The sequence below is a fragment of the Papio anubis genome, chromosome 3 (assembly GCF_008728515.1).
Source record: "Papio anubis isolate 15944 chromosome 3, Panubis1.0, whole genome shotgun sequence".
Classification (NCBI taxonomy): domain Eukaryota; kingdom Metazoa; phylum Chordata; class Mammalia; order Primates; family Cercopithecidae; genus Papio; species Papio anubis.
The window spans coordinates 35,809,308-35,829,767 of NC_044978.1; the positions used below are offsets into that span (position 1 = coordinate 35,809,308).

General features: G+C 39.6%; 1 protein-coding gene across 5 annotated transcripts in view; it reads right to left on the reverse strand.

The window, feature by feature from the left end:
- Window positions 1-20,460, reverse strand: part of TMEM131L (transmembrane 131 like) — a 169,861-nt gene that overhangs the window by 68,975 nt on the left and 80,426 nt on the right. For all 5 annotated transcript variants that reach the window (XR_002522255.2, XR_002522256.2, XM_021938877.2 and 2 more), the window contains exons 4-7: window positions 18,175-18,243; window positions 12,437-12,560; window positions 11,234-11,350; window positions 9,972-10,082 (exon numbers count right to left, since the gene is read on the reverse strand). Coding sequence is in view for 3 of the 5 variants with exons in the window: in XM_021938877.2 (XP_021794569.1) it covers window positions 9,972-10,082; window positions 11,234-11,350; window positions 12,437-12,560; window positions 18,175-18,243 (421 nt within the window). In the remaining 2 variants the exon portion in view is untranslated. The remainder of the gene's footprint in view (window positions 1-9,971; window positions 10,083-11,233; window positions 11,351-12,436; window positions 12,561-18,174; window positions 18,244-20,460) is intronic.

The following is a 20,460-nucleotide window of genomic DNA, read 5'->3' on the forward strand; positions in this document are numbered from 1 at the left end:
CTTGAAACTTAAGAAAATTTTTAGAAGTTTAAGCAATTCCTTAAAAAAAAAAAGCTATATTCAGAAGTAGGTAGATAAGTAAATGTATAACATCACTTAATTTCCCCTTAACATATAATAATCATTTTCCAGAGATTGACAGCCTATCATTTTATGTAAAAAAGATCAAACAACTTTTATCACTCAAATAAACTGAAAGGAGTGCTAGCTTGCCTTCGGTAGATAGCAAGGGAAGGGTTTCCAGAGAGCCCCTAGTTCAAGTGTCTTATTCCCACATAAAAAGTGCCTTATTCCCACATAAAAAGCAGCCTGGGGACTGGGCACGGTGGCTCACACCTGTAATCCCAGCACTTTGGGAGGCCCAGGAGGCCCAGCACTCCTGAGGTCAGGAGTTCAAGACCAGCCAGGCCAACATGGTGAAACCCCATCTCTACTAAAAATACAAAAATTAGCTGGGTGTGGTGGCACGTGCCTGTAATCCCAGCTACTAGGGAGGCTGAGGCAGGAGAATCGCTTGAACCCGGGAGGCGGAGGTTGCAGTGAGCTGAGATCGTGCCACTGCACTCCAGCCTGGGTGACAAGAGCAAAAGTCTGTCTCAAAACAAAAAACAAAACTACAGCCTGGGGGAAAAAAAAATCTAGCTTTCTTCTTTCACTTACTAAACTTTCGCTCTAACCTCACCTTCGTGCCGTGCTCCTTAATCCTCTTGGAGATAGGACAAAAAAACTCCAGGTGTTGTCTCAAACAACAAAAAATGGTTACATCTTGGTGCACTGCTAAAACTACAACAAAAAAAATGTTACTAAATACATATGGTTATACAGGTATTCGTAGGAATTTTCAGCTACCACAATACTGTTTATTCCATTTAACTAAGTATGTAGGACTATCAGGAAAATGGGACAGCTCTAAAGATCCTTAACCTTTCTCTGTTCTTTCTCCATCTTCAAATCCTAGATCAGGCATTTTGTAACTTGTTAGTGAGAAACGTGCCCCTTTCCATTTCTTCATCAAACTGTGATTGAAAGGCTTTCCACGTTCTCCTCCTTACCCTGATTTTACAGCTTCCCTTCTAGACTGCCACGTTAATTGACAGGGATCAGCACCTTAGAAGGCAAGTAGCAGGTAACAACTTGGGGCACCCTCCCCCATGCCAAATCTAGCAGGCGCCACACTGCAGGCGGCCCGGGACTGCAACCTTTGCCCAGCACCTGTCCCTGGCAGGCGGGCATGAGGGTTTGACACCACACACTGAAAGCAAAGGTTGTGCCAGTTTTAAAAGGTTAGGAACTCCTGGTCTGAAACGTATTAGATATCACACAGAATATCCAGAGATAATCTCTCCTGTACACAATCCAGCAACATGTTGCCATGGTGGGGGAGAAAATCCCTCATCCACACATACACTTAGAAAAAATACTGCAAGGAGACAACCAACTATTAATTACGATGATCGTTGCCAAGTATGACTGCGGTCTTAGGGTTTATTTCTAACGTTTCATTTCTTTGATATAATCACATTATAGTTTTGGATAATCCCAGAATATCCTTAAGAGATAATCTCTTCAACAATTCAATAATTTGATACTATGTTGAGACACACACACACACACTCACACACAACAAAAAAACTACCTTTATTTGACAGAACTGTGTGTCAGGGTTTTCCTCTAACTTTAAAACCAAGTTTCAGCTGGGCGTGGTGGCTTACGCCTGTAATCCCAGCACTTTGGGAGGCTGAGGCGGGTGGATTACGAGGTCAGGAGATCAAGACCATCCTGGCTAACACGGTGAAACCCTCTCTCTACTAAAAATACAAAACTTAGCCAGGCATGGTGGCGGGCACCTGTAGTCCCAGCTATTCAGGAGGCTGAGCCAGGAGAATGGCGTGAACCCGGGAGGTGGAGCTTGCAGTGAGCCGAGATCGTGCCACTACACTCCAGTCTGGGCCACAGAGCGAGACTCCGTCTCAAAAAAAAAAAAAAGTCCCACGTTATTTACAATGATTCCAATAATAATAATTTAAGTTCTTTTCAGTCTTTCAGACAAATTATATGGCTAATGATCCTAAACGCCAGATTCTGAGACAATGCCAATTTCGAATATTCTATTTTGCCCAAATAAGTCACTGAAACACTCCTCAAATCTCAATGGCTTGAATCCAATACATTACTGAAGAAAACATTTAAATAATAAAATTTCTTGCCTTCTCACGAGCCTAACACAACTATATTTATATGTTATACCCCCACTATATATTTAGTTACAATCGTAGTCTAATTTTAATACTTGTCACACATTTCCAAATAGGTATCATAATTATAATTCGAAGAACTGCTGAATATTCTACACTATGTTGATACACTTAAATTTATCAAATCCTTTTTTTACTGTTGGGCCTTTAAGCTGTGTCTTCTTTTTTGCCATAATAAAAATGCTTCAGAGAGCACTGCATTTGCATTGATGTTTTCTGGACCATGGATTACTAAAGCAATAGATATGAAAATCAATACAGCATTTACTAAATTGAGGGAAAATTCAAAGCACACTGAGCTGGCATTGCCAAGGACCAAAATGTGCCGTTATTACAAAAATTACAAAAAGTTAATAATTATTCGCTGGCTCTACTCTTAACCTTCACCAAGTAACTTAAACTCTAAGTCCATTCTATAATTTCTAAAATAAGAATAATACCACCTGCCCCGGTAGTAAATCTGCTGAAGGTCACACTGGTTGATGTGGTGAAAAGGTGAAGGTATACAAATCTTAGATGTTATGACTAGTAGATATGCTATTTGGGGATCTCAACTCAGATGCCCATTGACTCATTTATCTATTAAAAACTCTGGGAGTCCTCAATGTACTAAACACAAAATTGATGGAGATTATAATAATGAAAAAGCAGGCCCTGTCCCTCCTGCAGAGCCTCATGGAAAAGCAGAAGAGAGAGACACCCGAGACTCTAAGCATTAAGGCAGGGCGTGGACCAAGGGGCATGCAGACCTCGAGCACAGGCTGCCTGGGAACCTGGAGAGGTGCCAGAGAGGCGATATCTGAACTGGGTCTTGAAGGATGGAATTAGAAGAATAATTAGAATGGGATAAAAGCTTATGAGGCTAAGAGAGCTTGTGGAAAAGGGATGGCATGTTCTGGGAATGAGGAGAGGTCTGTGAGGCCAGAGTTCAGAAAAGAGGGGTAGAAGCTCTAAGCCTGGAGGGAGAAGCTGGTCCCAGGTTATCAAGGACCTTGTATGCTAAGCAAAGGAGCTTGGACTTTATCCTGTAAACAAGAGAGGGCTCAGCTAATCCGGTGGCCAGGGAAATAACAACCAGTTTTGTGTAAGACAACAGCACCAGCAGCGGAGTGACATGTGAACTGGAGCAGAGAGAGAATGACTGGAAGAAAACCCAAGTGACAAAAACAAGAAGAATGCAACAAAAGTAGGAGCGCCTCAGACTGTCATTCAGACCCACCACAACAGTGACTTTCAACGGTAGGAATTCTCTCTGCGTGAAGGTCAAAACAATAAAAAAGAAGGTCAAAACAATAAAAAAGGTTTAAAAAAGCAATCTTAACTCCATGTTTTCCTACTATCTTGGTTCAGATGGTCAACCATAAAAAAATGCCTCAAACTAGGTAGTTTATAAACAACAGAAATTTATTGCTCACAGTTCTGAGAAGTCCAGGATCAAGGTACCAAGAGATTCTAGTGAGGGCTGGTTCCTCCTAGATGGCACCTGCTATGTGCCATCCATGTCCTCAAATGGCAGAAGGGGCAAACAAGCTCCCTTGGGCCTTTTTTTTTTGAGACAGAGTTTTGCTCTTGTCTCCCAGGCTGGAGTGCAATGGCGCGATCTCGGCTCACTGCAACCTCCGCCTCCTGGGTTCAAGCGATTCTCCTGCCTCACCCTCCCCAATAGCTAGGATTACAGGCACACATCACCACACCCGGCTAATTTTTGTATTTTTAGTAAAGACGGGGTTTCAGCATGTTGGCCAGGCTGGTCTTGAACTCCTGACCTCAGGTGATCTGCCCACCTCGGCCTCCCAAAGTGATGGGATTGCAGGTGTGAGCCACCGCACCTGGCTGGGCCTCTTTCATTAAAGGCACCAATCCTATTCATGAAGGCTCCTTCCTCATGACCTGGTCACCTCGCAAGGGCCCCGCCTCTTAATACTATTGCATTGAGGATTCAACTCAGCACACTAATTGGAAGCAATGAGAAAAACTGAATGCATACCTTTGTGTGCAGTGTTGTAATACATGTGAGGAGAAATACTGCACGTGGTTCACGTATATCACAATGCTGCACACAAAATCGCACATCCAGGCCAGGCGTGGTAGTTTGCACCTGTAATCCCAGCACTTTGAAAAGCCGAGGTGGGTGGATCAATGAGTTCAAGAGTTTGAGACCAGGCAGGGAAACATGGCAAAACCCTGTCTCTACAAAATATACAAAAATTAGCCAGGCTTGGTGGCATGCGCCTGTGATCTCACCTACCCAGGAGGTGGAGGCAGTAGGATGGCTTGAGCCCAGGAGGCTGAAGTTGTGAACTGAGATAGTACCACTGCACTCCAGCCTGGGTGACAGAGCGAGACCCTGTCTCAAAAAGAAAAAAAAAAAAAAAGGGTACACATCCCGTTTTCTCACTGCTTTCCTTTCTCATGATTGAATTTTGCTAAGTTTGCAGCAGCAAAACATCTGTTACCTTCTGAGATTATTCTGGTAACGTAAATTTCAAGTTTTGCAACAGATAACTCATAATGATCTTTTAAATGCCATTTGAAATATGTGTCCTCAACGTGCTACATCAAGCACTTCTCCCATTTTACGATCCGTGCTTCACAGTTTTATAAAATATTCCTGCATTTTTCCTTCTCTGATCAGCATTTCAACGATGGATGAGTCAAGCAGTACCTGCAAATTTTGGAACCCTCACCTTCCAGACTATTTATGTTCAGGGATCCTTGGGTACATGCCTTTCTATCCTCTACCTATGCTGAAGCCAGACAATTTTTAAAATATTCAATGAATTATACTTCATATTTAGACCCATATGTAAGTAAGGCAGACCCAAACATATAATCAGCCTGTACTTTTTACCCACTCACATATAAAAATCTAAAAATTATATGGCCCTATTGTTTCAGTGAAAATACTTTTAAATTACTATTATCATCTTAGTCTCAGTTGTCTTTTTCATAATGATTCAATTGATATACATAAAACAACTGTATTTCTTCTCTCAATTTCAAATTTTATTCCTAAACCAAACAGTTATTTTCTCTTCACATGGCACTAAGGGAACAAGTTAAAGAAAAGTTGATGACATATTTATGTCTAAACCTTCTTGCTTAGCTTTCTATCAGATATACTTTCTAGCTCTATACTGGAGAAGAGGCAATTATGCCTTTGGTACCTTCCACACCCTCTTATCCTTTTTGAGGGAGTCCGACCTCCTGAATCCACTAACCCCCCAACCCTGGACAATGGGCTCTTGACAACAAGCAGAGAGCAAAAAAACGTAAAACCGGTAGAATATCAAAATAAAGACATTCCTTTCTAAGAACAGTTGACAACTTTACGGCCACTTAAAATACAACAAAGACCTCACATAATGTATGCAGTTTACATGCAGAAATACTCCAGTCAGGATTTTTTTCTTCTAGAGGAATGCCAGAATTATTTCTTAGGTTTAAATTTTTTAAGTTTCTGTTTTTAGGTATAGCAAGCCTTAAAACATACTTTAGGCTGAGTGCAGTGACTCACGCCTGTAATTCCAGTACTTTAGGAGGCCGAGGTGGGAGTTTGAGACCAGCCTGGTCAACATGGGGAAACCCTGTCTCTACTAAAAATATAAAAATTAGCTGGGCTTGGTGGTGTGCACCTGTAGTCCCAGCTACTCGGGAGGCTGAGGCAGGAGAATCGCTTGAACCCAGAGGCGGGGGTTGCAGAGAGCTGAGATCGTGCCACTGCACTCCAGCCTAGGCAATAGAACAAGACTCTGTCTAAAAAAAAAAAAAAAAAATTAACTTTAAAATTCATTTTCCTAAATCACAGCAAAAATGAAAGAAATTAAAATAACTGCCTTTTAAGATATTTTTTTCTGATATTCAGATTTTTTAATACTGGTTTCTAACAAAAGACCAGCCAAAACAATTAAATCCATCTACAAACTCTGAAGTATTTTATACCATAACACCACAAGAACACACTGTGTTGTGTTCATGGCCCCATCATTTACTGGAACACTTAAGAAATAATGTTCAATAACTATTTTTGACTGATGGGGGAGAACTATAGCAAAAGGAGCAGCCTTAGAAAGTGACTTAACTAAACTCACAGATCCTAGGATAAATGAAAAGTGAAGGAGAGAATCTACAGCCAGGAATGGGGCCACAGATAAGAGGTCAACAAGGATACCAAGACAATTCAATGTACAAAGAACTGTCTTTTCAACAAATGGTACTGGAACTACCAGACATCTACATGAAAAAGAAGGAAAATGAATCCCTTCCTCACACCATATGCTAACACTTAAAGTCAGATGGGTCATAAACCTAAATGTAAACCATAAAACTTTAGGAGAAAACATAGGAGTAAAGCTTCATAACTTTAGGCCTTTTTAGATATAATACTAAAATCATAAAGTGAAAAAAGAAAAACAGAAAAACTTGACTTCACCAAAATTTAAATCTTTTGTACTTCAAAGGGCATTATCAAGAAAATGAAAAGACAACCTATAGAAAGGGAGAAAATATTTGCAAACCATGTACCTGATAAAGGTCCAATATCCAGAATTTAATACATTTACTACTCAACAATAAAAAGACAAACACAATTTTAAAATCTGCAAAGGATATGAATAGACACTTCCCCAAAGACAATATATAAATGGCCACTGAGCACATGAAAAGATGCTCAATGTCATTAGTCATTACAAAAATGCAAATCAAAACCACATAAGATACCATTTCATGCCCAGTAAGATGATTATTTAAAAAAACATAAACAAAAATGGAAGACAAGTGTTGGCAAAGTTGTAGAAGACTGGAATCCTCATAGATAGCTAATGGGATTGTAAAATGATGCAACCATTTTAGAAAACAGTTTTACAGCTCCTCAAAATATTAAACATGGAATTACCATATGATGCAGCAAGGTTCCACTCCTAAGTATACACCCAAGAGAAAAGATATGAAAGATATATCCACACAAACTTACACAAGAATGTTCATAGCAACATTATTCATAATAGCCAGAGTAGAAACAACACAAATGTACACCAATTGATGAATGCTTATGCAAAATGTGGCATGTCCTACAATGTATATTATTTGCAATAAAAAGGAATGAAAGAAGGGGACGGGGGAGGGATAGCATTAGGAGATATACCTAATGCAAATGACGAGTTAATGGGTGCAGCACACCAACATGACACGTGTATACATATGTAACAAACCTGCATGTTGTACACATGTACCCTAGAACTTAAAGTATAATAACAAAAAAAAATTAAAAAAAAAAAAAAGAAAAATATCATTCCATGGTTACCACCGTATTGTTTTCACATGGGTAAAACATCCTCTGCAATCATTTATCAATTAAAATATTTTTAACCAAAAAAAAAAAAAAAAAGGGAATGAAAGACATGGATGAAACTGAAAACATGCTAAGGGCAAGATACCAATCACAAAAGACCATACATTTCATTTATATAAGATGTTCAAAATAGACAAATCTTTAAAGTCAGAAAATAAGAGACTGAGGCAATGAAAATGTTCTAAAATTAGACAGTGATCGTGATTGGCTGCACAACTTTGGATATACTAAAACTCACTGAATGGTACACTTTAAGTGGGCGGACTTTGTGGTACGTGAATTATATTTCATAACATTGTTTACAAAATAAATTTTAAAAATAAAAAAAGAAAAGAAACAGAGTTTGGTATCTTCTGAAGCAGAAACAAAGACCAAGAAAAGCCGAGGCACTGCCAAGGTAGGCTACAGCACAGGGAGCAACAGAAACTTGGCCTGTGAGGACAGCCCCAGAGCTACCTCAGGCCAAAACTCCACTCAACCACTGCTTCCCAGGTGAGGTGCAGGGAGTACAACAGGAAGCCCAATCAGACTCCATTCCATGGGTGATGGAAAGAATGGTGAAGCAATTACATCATGTGGGTATGTGATTATTTAATGGAGATAAGTATGGGAGTGGTAGTCTAGATAAGTATGGGAGCGGAAATTAGGATGGAGAGAGAGGCAAAAGTCTCTGAAGAGCTCAAGGGTAAGTTGAAAAAGGAAGGATGAAATAAGGGTTAATTTGGAGAAAAGTTGGAGGTGGAGGTTGAGAACACTGCAGACACAAGGGACCTGTGGCAGGAGGGAAAATGGCATTGCACAAGTGAGCAGGGGAAGGCTCTTGTGGCCATGAGGTAGAGACCAAGAACGGGTGGTGAGCAACATGGCTGAAGACAGACAGCAGCCAGACCACACAGACCTTACAGCCATAAGCAGGATTTGGTTTAAATTCTAAGACCTATGGGAATGCACTGAAGGGTTTCAAGCAGGGGACTAATGTGGTCCAACTTGAATTTTTGGGAAAGAGGTAGGAAGGGACCAGAGTAGATCCTGGCAGTTAATGAGATACTATCAGTTGGCCAACAGAGAGATGAGGATGGCCTCAGTGTGGTAAAGGGCAGTGGGCGTCATGAGAAGTACGCAGTATCTGCCAGGCCAGGGGGATGAGATAATGGTTAAGCTGTTCTAGCTCTCTAGGAGGCCTGCAGAATCAGTTTCCTCTCTCCCTTCATTCCACTTACCCTTACATTAACCCCCAATAACTAAGGTACTCTGAATACTTGTCTCTCTTCCAATACTTAGATCTCCACTGATGAGGCATCTGGCCCTCCAAAAATGCAAGCCACAGCACATCAGTATCAGTCTCCTGCTTAAAACCTTTCAACACATCCCCCCCTGGTTTTAGGATTTAAACCAAATACACATTTGCAAATTAAAAGAAGTCTTCCTTAAAATTCTTCAAGGAGGGGTTTTTCAGTTTTATAGAAATAAAATTATTATTTAAAATCCCTAAGAATTATGTATTTGGTGATAAAAGATCCCAGATATAATCCTAGAGGTAAATTAATTTGGTTTTTCTCCCCAACTGGAATGTAAGCTCTATGCAGATACAAACTGTATACCAAGGCCTGGCACAAAGTAGAGGCTCAAGAGAACCGCTGAATGAATGAAAGCCCCAGGTACTAAAGGTACTGATTACAAACTCTAAGCAATGTTCTTTATTTACCAATCAGAAAGAAGAGGTAAGTTTCATAATATGTGGGTTCAAGAGTTTTTCTCAATTATAAAATTATTCAGTTACAAGGAAATACAGATAATCAAAGGGAAAAAGTAGCCAACCCTATAAAATGATTCATGAAATGTATATTAAAAGAATTTTAACTTATCATTATACATCTACCACAACATCAGAAATAGTTTTTCCCATTACAGGACATCCTTAGGGGCCTGTCATTACTCGTGACCGTGGGCGCTGTCTCCCTGAAAAGCAACCTGGTAAGATTTAACAAGCTCTACAAAATGGTTCACAGTCTTTTACTAAAGTATCTCTCCTCTTTATGAAACATGCCCCAAGGAAACAGAGGATTCAGAAGGAAATTTAAAGAAACTTATAAAACAGGTATATGGCCTAATGGTAATAACAGTGAAAAACAGGAAACATTTTAAAAGACCAACAGTAAGATTAAGCAAACTATGGAATATCAACACTGTGGACTCCACAGTTGTTCAAAAGGAGTTACATGGAATCCAGTGATATTTTACATATGTATTTCTATATAATTTTTTCAAAAAGCAGAAAATAGTAAAAAAAAAAAAAAAAAACCACACAATTCTGAGAGGGTTACAAAGCTTGGCGGCCACCAGCATTCAAAGTAAATTAAAATGACCTGCATTTGTGACAGCTGAATGCTCTGGACCTTCGGAAGCAGAAAATAAGCATTTGGTAGCTGCTTTGCAGACCCTTCTGTAGAGATTCTACGAGTGCCAATTCCAGATACCTGCAGAAAAAGAGAGAGAGAATTGCTCCTTTGTTAGAGTTTTAAAACATATTTGCCATAATGCTAAAGCACATCTCCAAAGGAAATCTGTATTCATCACCATGGCCTACAAGACTCTACTAATCCAATTACTATATTTATCTTTGTCTACAAAAAACACAGCTGAATGCTGGCTGGGCACAGTGGCTCACGCCTGTAATCCCAACACTTTGGGAGGTCCGGGCAGGTGGATCATTTGAGGACAGGAGTTTGAGACCAGCCTGGCCAACATGGTGAAAGCCCGTCTCTGCTAAAAATACAAAAATTAGCCAGGCAGTGGTGGGAGGCTGAGGCAGGAGAATAGCTTGTGCCTGGGAGGTGGTTGCAGTGAGCCGAGATCACACCACTGCACTCCAGCCTGGGCAACAAAGTGAGACCCTGTCTCAAAAAATAAACAAACAAACAAACAAACAGACACAGAATGCTGTATTTAAGCTGAATGTTCCTTACTGTAGCAAATCTGTTCACAAGTAGGCAACTCCTCTGATATGGGACCTCTTTAATGGAATGCAGTAAGAAATAACCACAAAAATTACTGATCTGAACTTAAATTACTTGATGCCACATCTTGTTAAATGCCACATCAGGTACCATTTAAGGTAAAGATTCCTATTTCTGAGAATAGCAACAAGATTCTTCAAGCTCCCTTCCTGGTACTTTGATATGAATAGTGAGCTCCCTTGGAATCAGCCTCCAAGCACACAATCAATGTCTCCTAATCAGAAATATTCCTGAGCCAAGGAGGGAAGGTAGGCAAAATCACTAGAGACTGTCCTTAGAGTGCCTCCTTCTGAACGCCCGTGAGGTGAGAGTCGTGAGTTTTGAAAGCCTTCTGTATTTTATATTGGGAAACTGTGTGACAGATTTCTTTGCTTTGTTTTAGTATGCTCCAAAGATCCACAGTAGGGCTACAGCTGTGTTGTCAGTAGGAAAGACAGCCAACTGTGGCACGTCAGGCAGAAAAGGGTGCATGCTGATGATTTTAACATCACTAACAGTCTTACATTTTAACAACATAAACCAGGTGACAACATTTCCAAGTCTTTTTAAAAATATCCCCACCCCTACAGTTAAGTCACCAAATTATATGATAAAAGGAAAAAGTTACTCACATGATAGGAAAGGACTCCATACGAAGAGGTATTAATAAATAAGGAACTTTCAATGCTTCCTTCTTCAGTAGGTAAGAAAATAATTCTGAAGGAAGTTTTCCCCATTGCTGGAATTACCTGAAAGAAAGGTCCCCAGTCAGCCATTTGGAATGGCCCCCTTTGATAAACTGTCTTTCACAGACTTTCTTTTTTTGACAATTTCTGTTAACAGACATTTGCATATTGTGCACCCTTGATTTATCAGTATCATGAATCCATAAGAATCCCCAAACTGATCAGCATCCAACTATCCGCTATTACATATCTGCTATATCTAAGAGGATACAGCAAAGAATATTACCACTGACTCAGGATGAGTCCTTTCGCTTCAGACTGGAGCTGTGAGTCTCACATCTTTCCTTCCCCTCCTCTTCCACCCCCACAGGTCCAACTGTCTTTAGCTAACACAGTTCTCTCTCTACTTAAATACAGACAATAACCAATGTGCAAACATGTTGGTATGTAATAAAAATCAGGAACAAGGTTTATCCAGACAGACTGTCACAAACCAAATATTGGGCTTCCCCTTACAACACGTCCTTAGTCCCAGTATTCTTTTAAGTACATAATATCAGGCAGACATAGTAAGCAAAACAAATAAAAGCCTACTAGCAATCAGGATCTTCATTAAACATTAAAGACCACTGAAATTAAAACTATTAGAAGACTAAGTTGGAGCTCTGTGTTATGGTGCCAATCAGCTTTACAAGGAGCCATTCACTATACCTTGCAGTCCTGCATTTAGAAAGGAGACCTAACTTTCCCAGCAGGTTGGAGAGATGGAAGAGGTCTCAACTATAAACTTATATTAGTTACTAAATGCCTCGGAGTTTGTAGTTATTTCAAGACAAGTAATATAAACTTTCCCTAGTCACAATAAAGCCACGTTAAATATACATACATTACCACACAGCTGAGAGTCTTCAAACTCCTCCCCAATCCCCACCCCACCTCCCCCGGCCCCAGTAGATATCAAGAGCCACTAAAATTATAAAAATGAGCAACTGGAAAAGTAAATGCTAAGGTAAACACACAGGAGGAAAAGGTTTGGGTGGCAGGAAAAGGGGGAGACGGGGAGCAGAAAGTAAAAACTTCAGGCCAAAGAAAGCAAGAAAATCTGGCAGCCTGCCACGGCATAGTTTCCAGGAGTCCATCAACACCCACCCTGCAGGGAACAGGCGGCACATGGAAATGTCCAGCAGCTGCAAACACCGAATTCACCACAACCTCTCTGTCCCTACTAGGGTTGTAAGCATGGAGAATCTTTGCTGCAGGATGTCCCAGGAACCTGGGAGGAGAAACAAAGAGAAAAATCAATGTACTGTGTGGTTATAAATATTACTATACATATGTATGTATTATTATACATATACACACACATATTTTTAAACCCAGAAAGCTGTTGCTGTTCATCACAAAGTTAAATTATCCAATCACGCTGGATTCAATTCCCAACAGCCAAAAGTCATAAAACAAAAAACAACTTCATTTTATAAGGCTTAGGCCAATCCACAGTAGCACTCCACTGGTTTCTGTGTTAGAAAAATTTAACCCATTTAGGCCATTAAAATGCTTGCAAAAAAAAAAAAATAGGCAACTCACTGGCACTTCTCAGACTTGGGTCTCTAATTCAAATGAAATGTTTAGGTAAGAAACTGTACTCACAGAAAAACCCAATTTTTCTTAGGGTTATGTTTGCTGAGTAAGAGAGACTTTTTGGGGAGATATGTATTTTCAACTCACAAAGAGATGTTATTTTATTAGGTCTTATAAAAGGAAAACTTAATTATGGCTAAAGGCCATTATTTTGAGAAAACTGAAAATCCTACAGCACTTTGCAGCAGAGGTTCTTGTCCATTTAAATTAGAAGCCTTTCCAAAAAACTCTGATGAAAGCTCTGGCTCCTCCCTCCACAAACATACACTTACAAAAAGTTTCATATACAGCTTCAAAACCTTCCACAAACCTCAGAGTAAAATCCCTGCTCCGTGGCAAATACATTAACTCATGAAGGCCTTGATGCCAATTCTTTTCGGCAGTAACTCTCCACCTACGATGTCTCAGCTCTGATAAAGGAATTGCCAAGAGGAAAGGAGCTGGGCTCTGGCCCACCTGCCTGGAGCCACCTACAATGCTCCCTCTAATCACTTAACTCTGATTCCTACTGCTCAAGACCAAATTCAGTCTTGTTCAATTATGTTGCAATGAACAGAGAGTCAGCAAAAATTTCACTAAAGTCATTTCTTCAGTTTTAGTATCTTCAGTGGCAGAGAGAGCCAAATATACAGCTCTCATTAGGATGGCCTAGAAATAAAATTATATTCTAATTTAAGCTGAATGAATTATATCTATAACTGGAATAAAATCAGAAAAATATCAGCATAATGAATGAATTAGGTAAAATTCATTCATTATGCTGATATTTTTCTGATTTTATTCCAATTTCTATGATATTAAAAATGTATCCCTTTAGGAAAAATGAAATGGATGTTGCTTTTCTTATATACAATGAGATCTCCAAAATACTATGTTACTACCATCAAATCCTTAGAATTTTTCTTTTGGTTTTCACCCTTACTTTTAATCACTAGTCTTAACGAAAGGTTTAATATATCCAATGTGTATTTCAAAACGCAGTTCTTCACATCCCATTACAAATAAAATACCACATCAATGTGATTAAAATCCTGATTTCTCAAAGTGTTCTTAAGTAACACCATTTTTAAAAAAAATGTTCAACACTACCATACACATAAAGGGTCACTTCAGAAAAGCCTTACCTCAGAGCACTGGGCTCGTATCTGCCTTTCTTCCCCCAATTAAAATTAAATAAATAAGGACTTCTGTGGTTTGGGGTTTTAAGTAAATAATATCAATCATCAAAGTTATTAATACTTATCCTCAAAGCTTTATATGCCATTTACATAATTTAAATACAAGGTTTCTAAGAATACAAATGTCTACCAGAGAAATACATGAGAAAATAAGAATGCAAAATGGCAATGCTTCAGAGCCAGTGACTGCACTACCAGAAGTCTCTCCAGGACCTAAAAGAGAATGCTAGCTGAAGCCTAGTCACCACTGTGCTATTTTTATTCTATTTTTTAGATTCTATTTTTAAAAGTGTTATGAGGATATAAATTTCCTTCACTAGTGACAACTGGAAGATACTCTGTTAATTTAACACTACAAAAGAATGATTAAAATCTCTATGAATGATTAGCACTTTTTATCTTAGGACCAGCAGAATATTAACCCTTCACATAAAGCCCTAAGAAGCAGGCAGATGGCAACCAAGTAACAAGATCCCGATTTTACACCCCCAGGAAAATCAAAGCTATGAAGAGGGCTGGGATTTGCTCAAGGCCAACATCAAAATAAACCACAGCAAAAGCTGAACTGGGACAGTGAAGAAATCAGGAGCAGAACCCTCAGGCCAAAGTTTTACTCTAATGCCTATAAATTAAACCATTTGTCAGCCATAAGGTAAAACTCAGCTAATCTTAAATGTGTTCTAATTTAGGCTAAAGTTTGTTCTGAGTTTAACTTCAGCAAAATAACTAATTCTCATAATCATATTCCAGATCTCACTAATAAGAAAAATAACATCATGAGTGCTCTTAGAAATCAGAAGATTTATTCTACCACTTCTAGTGAAATGACCTTGAGCAAACTGCATTCCTTCTCAGCAACAAATCTATGAACACATTTGTAGTACACGCTCAAACACAACAATACACACAGACTCAGATAATGCCTGTCTTCACTGGACTGATATAAAACCCAAATGACAAGAGACATGATTACACTTTGGGAGCCATAAAGTATTATATAAAGGTAACTAAGTCCTCCAAAGGTGATTCCATCTAAAAATCAGAAATCCTTTCAAGTCAAAGACTTTCAGCATTCTCTCAGCATGTGTCTAGCTATTAGGACCAGAGATTAAAGTATATTGCTAATTAACAAATGTGTATCATATACAATCAGCTCTCCATAACTGCAGATTCAACCAACCTTGATTGAAAGTATTTAAGGGGGGGAAAAAAACAAAAATAACAATACAAAAAAAAAGAGATACAGTGTAACAACTATTTACACAGTATTTACACTATATTAGTCATTATAAGTAAACTAGAGTTTTTTTGTTTTTTTTTGTCAAACAAAAAAACTCTGTCATCCAGGCTGGAGTACACTCTGTCATCCAGGCTGGAATACAGTGGCATGATCATAGCTCACAGTAACCTTGAACTCCTGGACTCAAGTGATCCTCCTGCTTCAGCCTCGTGAGTAGCTGGAAGTACAGGTGTGCACCACTATGCTTAATTTTTTAAAAATTTTTTATAGAGACAGGGTCTCACAGTGTTGCCCAGGCTGGTCTCGAACTCTTGGCCTCAAGTGATCCTTCTGCCTCAGTCTCCCAAAGTGCTGGAATTACAGGCATAAACCACCGTGCCCGGCCTCTAGAGATAATCTAAAGTATATGGGAGGTTGTATGTAAATAACATGCCAAGGACTTGAGCATCCTTAGCTTTTGGTTTCCATGAGCATCCTGGATCCGATCCCATATGGATAACAAGGGACAAGTGCAAACATACCCCCATGGGCATCGACTATAGGATTTTGTTATGTTACTGAAGAGCAAATATTTCAGACAGCCAGGATCCTATGAACTGGAATTACTATCCTAATAGCTATACTTACTACTACTATTATTCTATCTACCAATCTATAACATATATTCTTTAAAGTAGGTCCTGAATCAAAATTTCTTTTCACAATAAAGCCTTTTTCTTTTTTTTTTTTGTTTTTGAGACAGTCTCCCTCTGTCACCCAGGCTGGAACTTGGTGGCATGATGATCTTGGCTCACTGCAACCTCTGCCTCTCAGGCTCAAGAAACTCTTGTGCCTCAACCTCCCAAGTAGCTGGGATTACAGGCACTCACCACTATGTCCGGCTAATTTTTGTATTTTTAGTAGAGTCAGGGGTTTTGCCATGTTGGCCAGGCTGGTCTCAAACTCCTGAGCTCTAGTGATCCGCCCACCCCGGACTCCCAGAGTGCTGGGATTACAGGAGTGAGCTACCGCACTCAGCCTCACAATAAAGCTTTTTCACAAAAGTACAGCACCCTTTCAGAATTTAAAATCAATGAGGTTATGATAAATTCAGCTTATTTATATTGTCAACTAAACTACTAAACATTCAGCTTCTATTAAACTTTCTTTACATAAGAGTAAAAATATAAAAAATCAAAAAAGCAGAAACCTAGAATTTTATAAAGTTGGCAAACTCCCAGTTTTCTCTTCTTCCCTTTATAGAATCTTTTTCTAAAAAGCTCAACATGGTCCTTTTAAATTTCAAGTTCAGGATGGGTGCAGTGGCTCATGCCTGTAATCCCAGCACTCTGGGAGGCCAAGGAGGGCATATCACTTGAGGTCAGGAGTTTGAGACTAGCCTGGCCAACATGGCAAAACACTGTCTCTACTAAAAACACAAAAATTACAGGCATGGTGGTGGGCACCCGTAGTTCCAGCTATTCAGGAGGCTGAGGCAGGAGAATCGTTTGAACCCAAGAGGCGGAGGCTGCAGTGAGCCGAGACTGCGCCACTTGCACTCCAGTCTAGGTGACAATGCAAGACTCCGTCTCAAAAAAAAAAAAAAAAAAATTCCAAGTTCATTCTCCTTCACTGCAGCTCTAACATTTTGATGATTAGAAAGGAATGTAAAGCAAGTAATCCAGATGCATAAAGGAGGGCACACCAGGAGCCCACCCTAACCCAGCCCAGATGCTCTCCTATGGCCATGGTTATTTCATTCACAAAACTTTGCTTGTCACTCAAAAGGCTCTTCATGAAATTGAAGTGTTGTTTGCCAGCCCCGGAAACAAGCAGCGCTTTTACCCCTCACTCTTGAAACTACTAATTAGAAGTTCTATCTTTTCAATGCAGCTATATTCTGCATCCAGGAAGCTTAACACTTGAAGATTTAAACTTTATCACAGACAGCAAGAGTCCTTATGTTGCCTGATTTCCACAGCATCACCCTTCCTTAATTTTTCCAGGTTCCCAAGTTAAGCCTTCAACTGACACTCAGATCACACTGTCTTCATCTTGTGGTTCTTTACATGATACTATAAAGTCATTACAGCTTATGCACTGCCTTCCCCAACTTGAGTCTTCAAAGTCTTAATCCTAACAACTGTAAGCATGGCGCAATTTTGAATCCAGAAGGCACAGCAAGAAGTAAAATCAAGTGAGTAAATCAATCTAGTGTACAAAAATTCAGAGACCATCAATATTTAGAGTTTTTCATTATAAAATAACCGAATCTGTTTTGGAAAAACAACATTGACATCTTATTAAATTCCAATCACTATAAAATATTAAAAGGTATACTTATTAAAAATTAAAGAAGGCCGGGTGCGGTGACTCACGTCTGTATCCCAGCACTTTGGGAGGCCAAGGTGGGCGAATCACGAGGTCAGGAGATCGAGACCATCCTGGCTAACACGGTGGAACCCCATCTCTACTAAAAATACAAAAAATTAGCCAGGCGTGGTGGCGGACGCCTGTGATCCCAGCAACTCGGGAGGCTGAGGCAGGAGAATGGCGTGAACCTGGGAGGCGGAGCTTGCAGTGAGCCGAGATCAGGCCACTGCACTCCAGCCTGAGTGACAGAGCAAGACTCCATCTCAAAAAAAAAAAAAAAAATTAAAGAAAGGGCTAAAACAATTCTTGCACTCTCCTTTTCACAAAAATATTTCTCTTAACAAGTCTCAGGATCAATATCCCTTCACATTATCAATATACCTAAAATGTAACATTATACATATATGTAAAAAAAAAATCCTGAAAATAAATAGTATATATAAAATGAGTTTTAATTATAAAGAAAAGATACTTACTGTATTCCAAAATCTAAAACTGACGGCTGAAAATGTAAGCCTTTTCCACTAAATAGTTTGTCCGAGAAGCTAAAAAAAGAAGAGAGAAATTGACTTTGTTGTAGTTTTAACATTTAAATGCTGAGATATAATGTACTTAGACCAATGACTCCCAGTGCATGAGATATAATTTTACTCCCTTATAGATTTTAAATGATAAAATTGAATTATTAGAAGTCTGGTATAGTTCTAGAGTTGTAAAACTTAAGATAACCTAAGATTATGGCTAGAACTTCCTATCCAATGTGCAGATTTTACAAGCATTCAGACAGAAATAGAGATGGATTTAATTTGTAACAGCCTTCATTTCTGGGTGAATTTGGATGACATGGCTATTTTCATAAACCCTAAATCAGGAAATCACATACAAGTAAAGTTGGCCTGGGGGAGGGGACTGTGGCCTCTGACTTTGTTAAGACTTCTTGTAACAGGCAAGGACTGTGTCGCATAGCTGGTGAGGCTGCAACCATCACAAGCCTGCATAAGAATAACAATCGTACAGAATCTCACATGGCAGGTTGTTAATCATCATTATGATTTCATTTTCCTTCATGGTCAAAAGGCACAAATCAATATAGCAGAAAGAATATCAAAACATTTTTAAAACATGTAAAAGAAAACCATAATAAAGATACATGACATATAAACATACTTAAAAACATAAAATACAAAATATACATATGAGTATCAAAAAACTATCAACCTCCATAATGACATTTTAAAAGCTGTAATAATCTAAAGATGTTTAACTGAAGAAGCTCCTAAAGGCAACATGAACAACTGTTTTCAAAGACTGGAACAAGCTTTCCAAAATAGAATCTTTTTGGCCGGAGGTGGTGGCTCATGCCTGTAATTCCAGCACTTTGAGAGGCCAAGGCAGGCAGATCACTTGAGCCCAGGAGTCTGAGAGCAGTCTGGGCAACACAGTGAGATCCTATCTCTACTAAAAAATTTTAAAAATGAGCCAGGCATGGTGGCATATGCCTGTAGTCCCAACTACTCCGGAGGCTGAGGCAGGAGGATTGCTTGAGCCCAGGAGTTCGAGCTTGCAGTAAGCTATGATAGCACCACTGCACTCCAGACTGGGTGACAGAGCAAGACCATTTTTGAGACCTGTCTCAAAAATAAGTGAGTAAATAGAAGCTTTCCATTTTCTCCTCCCGCCCAGCAGCCACCGACCAAGCTGGTTCAAAGGCTGGTCCAAGAGTGGAAATTTGACTTTCAAACCTGCTGGCCAATACGCTTTGTGACCTTTCAGCAACTCCCTCTCCAAGGCCCCACTTTTCTTGAAGGTACAAACAATGCAGAGACCCGAGAACCCTTCCAAAGTCCTTGTCTCACAGGAAGAATCTAGTTGCATCTTTTCTTCCTCCCTGCACTTTCTGCCTTTATCTAAGTTTCTCTTTCTCTATCCTCTCTCCATTATAGTCTGTTTGTACCTCCTTTATTCTATCTCCAGCCCCAGCTGTATTAACAATAAAGTGATGCCTTGGGCTCCATCTGCCTAACTCTTGTCAATCTCTTCACTTGTTTTGAACATGGTCAGAGAAGAGGTATGCTATTTACTCAAACCTAAAAGGCCAGCACTAATTCTACAACTGGCTTGCAGAGAAGTTGCCTCCGGAAATGATGTGAAGAACCACAGGTGATAACGAAGGTGAAGAGGTACCCACAGCAGATGTACCACAGGGACCCCACTCCAGACGGAGCCGGCCAGGCTCGGTATTTCAGAAGAAAAACAAAAAAAAACCAGGCAACTTTATGTACCAAAAATAATCTTGAGAAAAGTCAGGCTACTGCATACGACAAAGTAATTAATGACAATGACAGTCTTCTTTCTGTCTTGTGTGCTGAAAAGTGAATTTGCCATCAGATTTTATACAACTTCCACATGAACAGATGAGGTTTGGAGGATTTAAGTAATTCACCCAAGGTCACATAGCTACTAAAAGGCAGAGCCCAAATTCCAATCCAGATCTGTGGAAGCGGAAGACATGAGCCCTGCCAAGTTCAGGCATTGTATGACCTATCCAAGGAACCGGTGCAGTCTGGCCTGCTGGTGAGGGCTTAGGAGGCAGAGCACTCCAGGCCATGGCCATCACCTTCCAGCCTTGAGAGTATCAGTCACTAAACCTCTCTCAAGTCCTAACCTTATTATCCGCAAAATGGAAATGATCTACACCGTAGTTACGAGAATAAAATGAAATACGATGAGATAAAATGATGTGCCAAATACGAAGCAAAGGC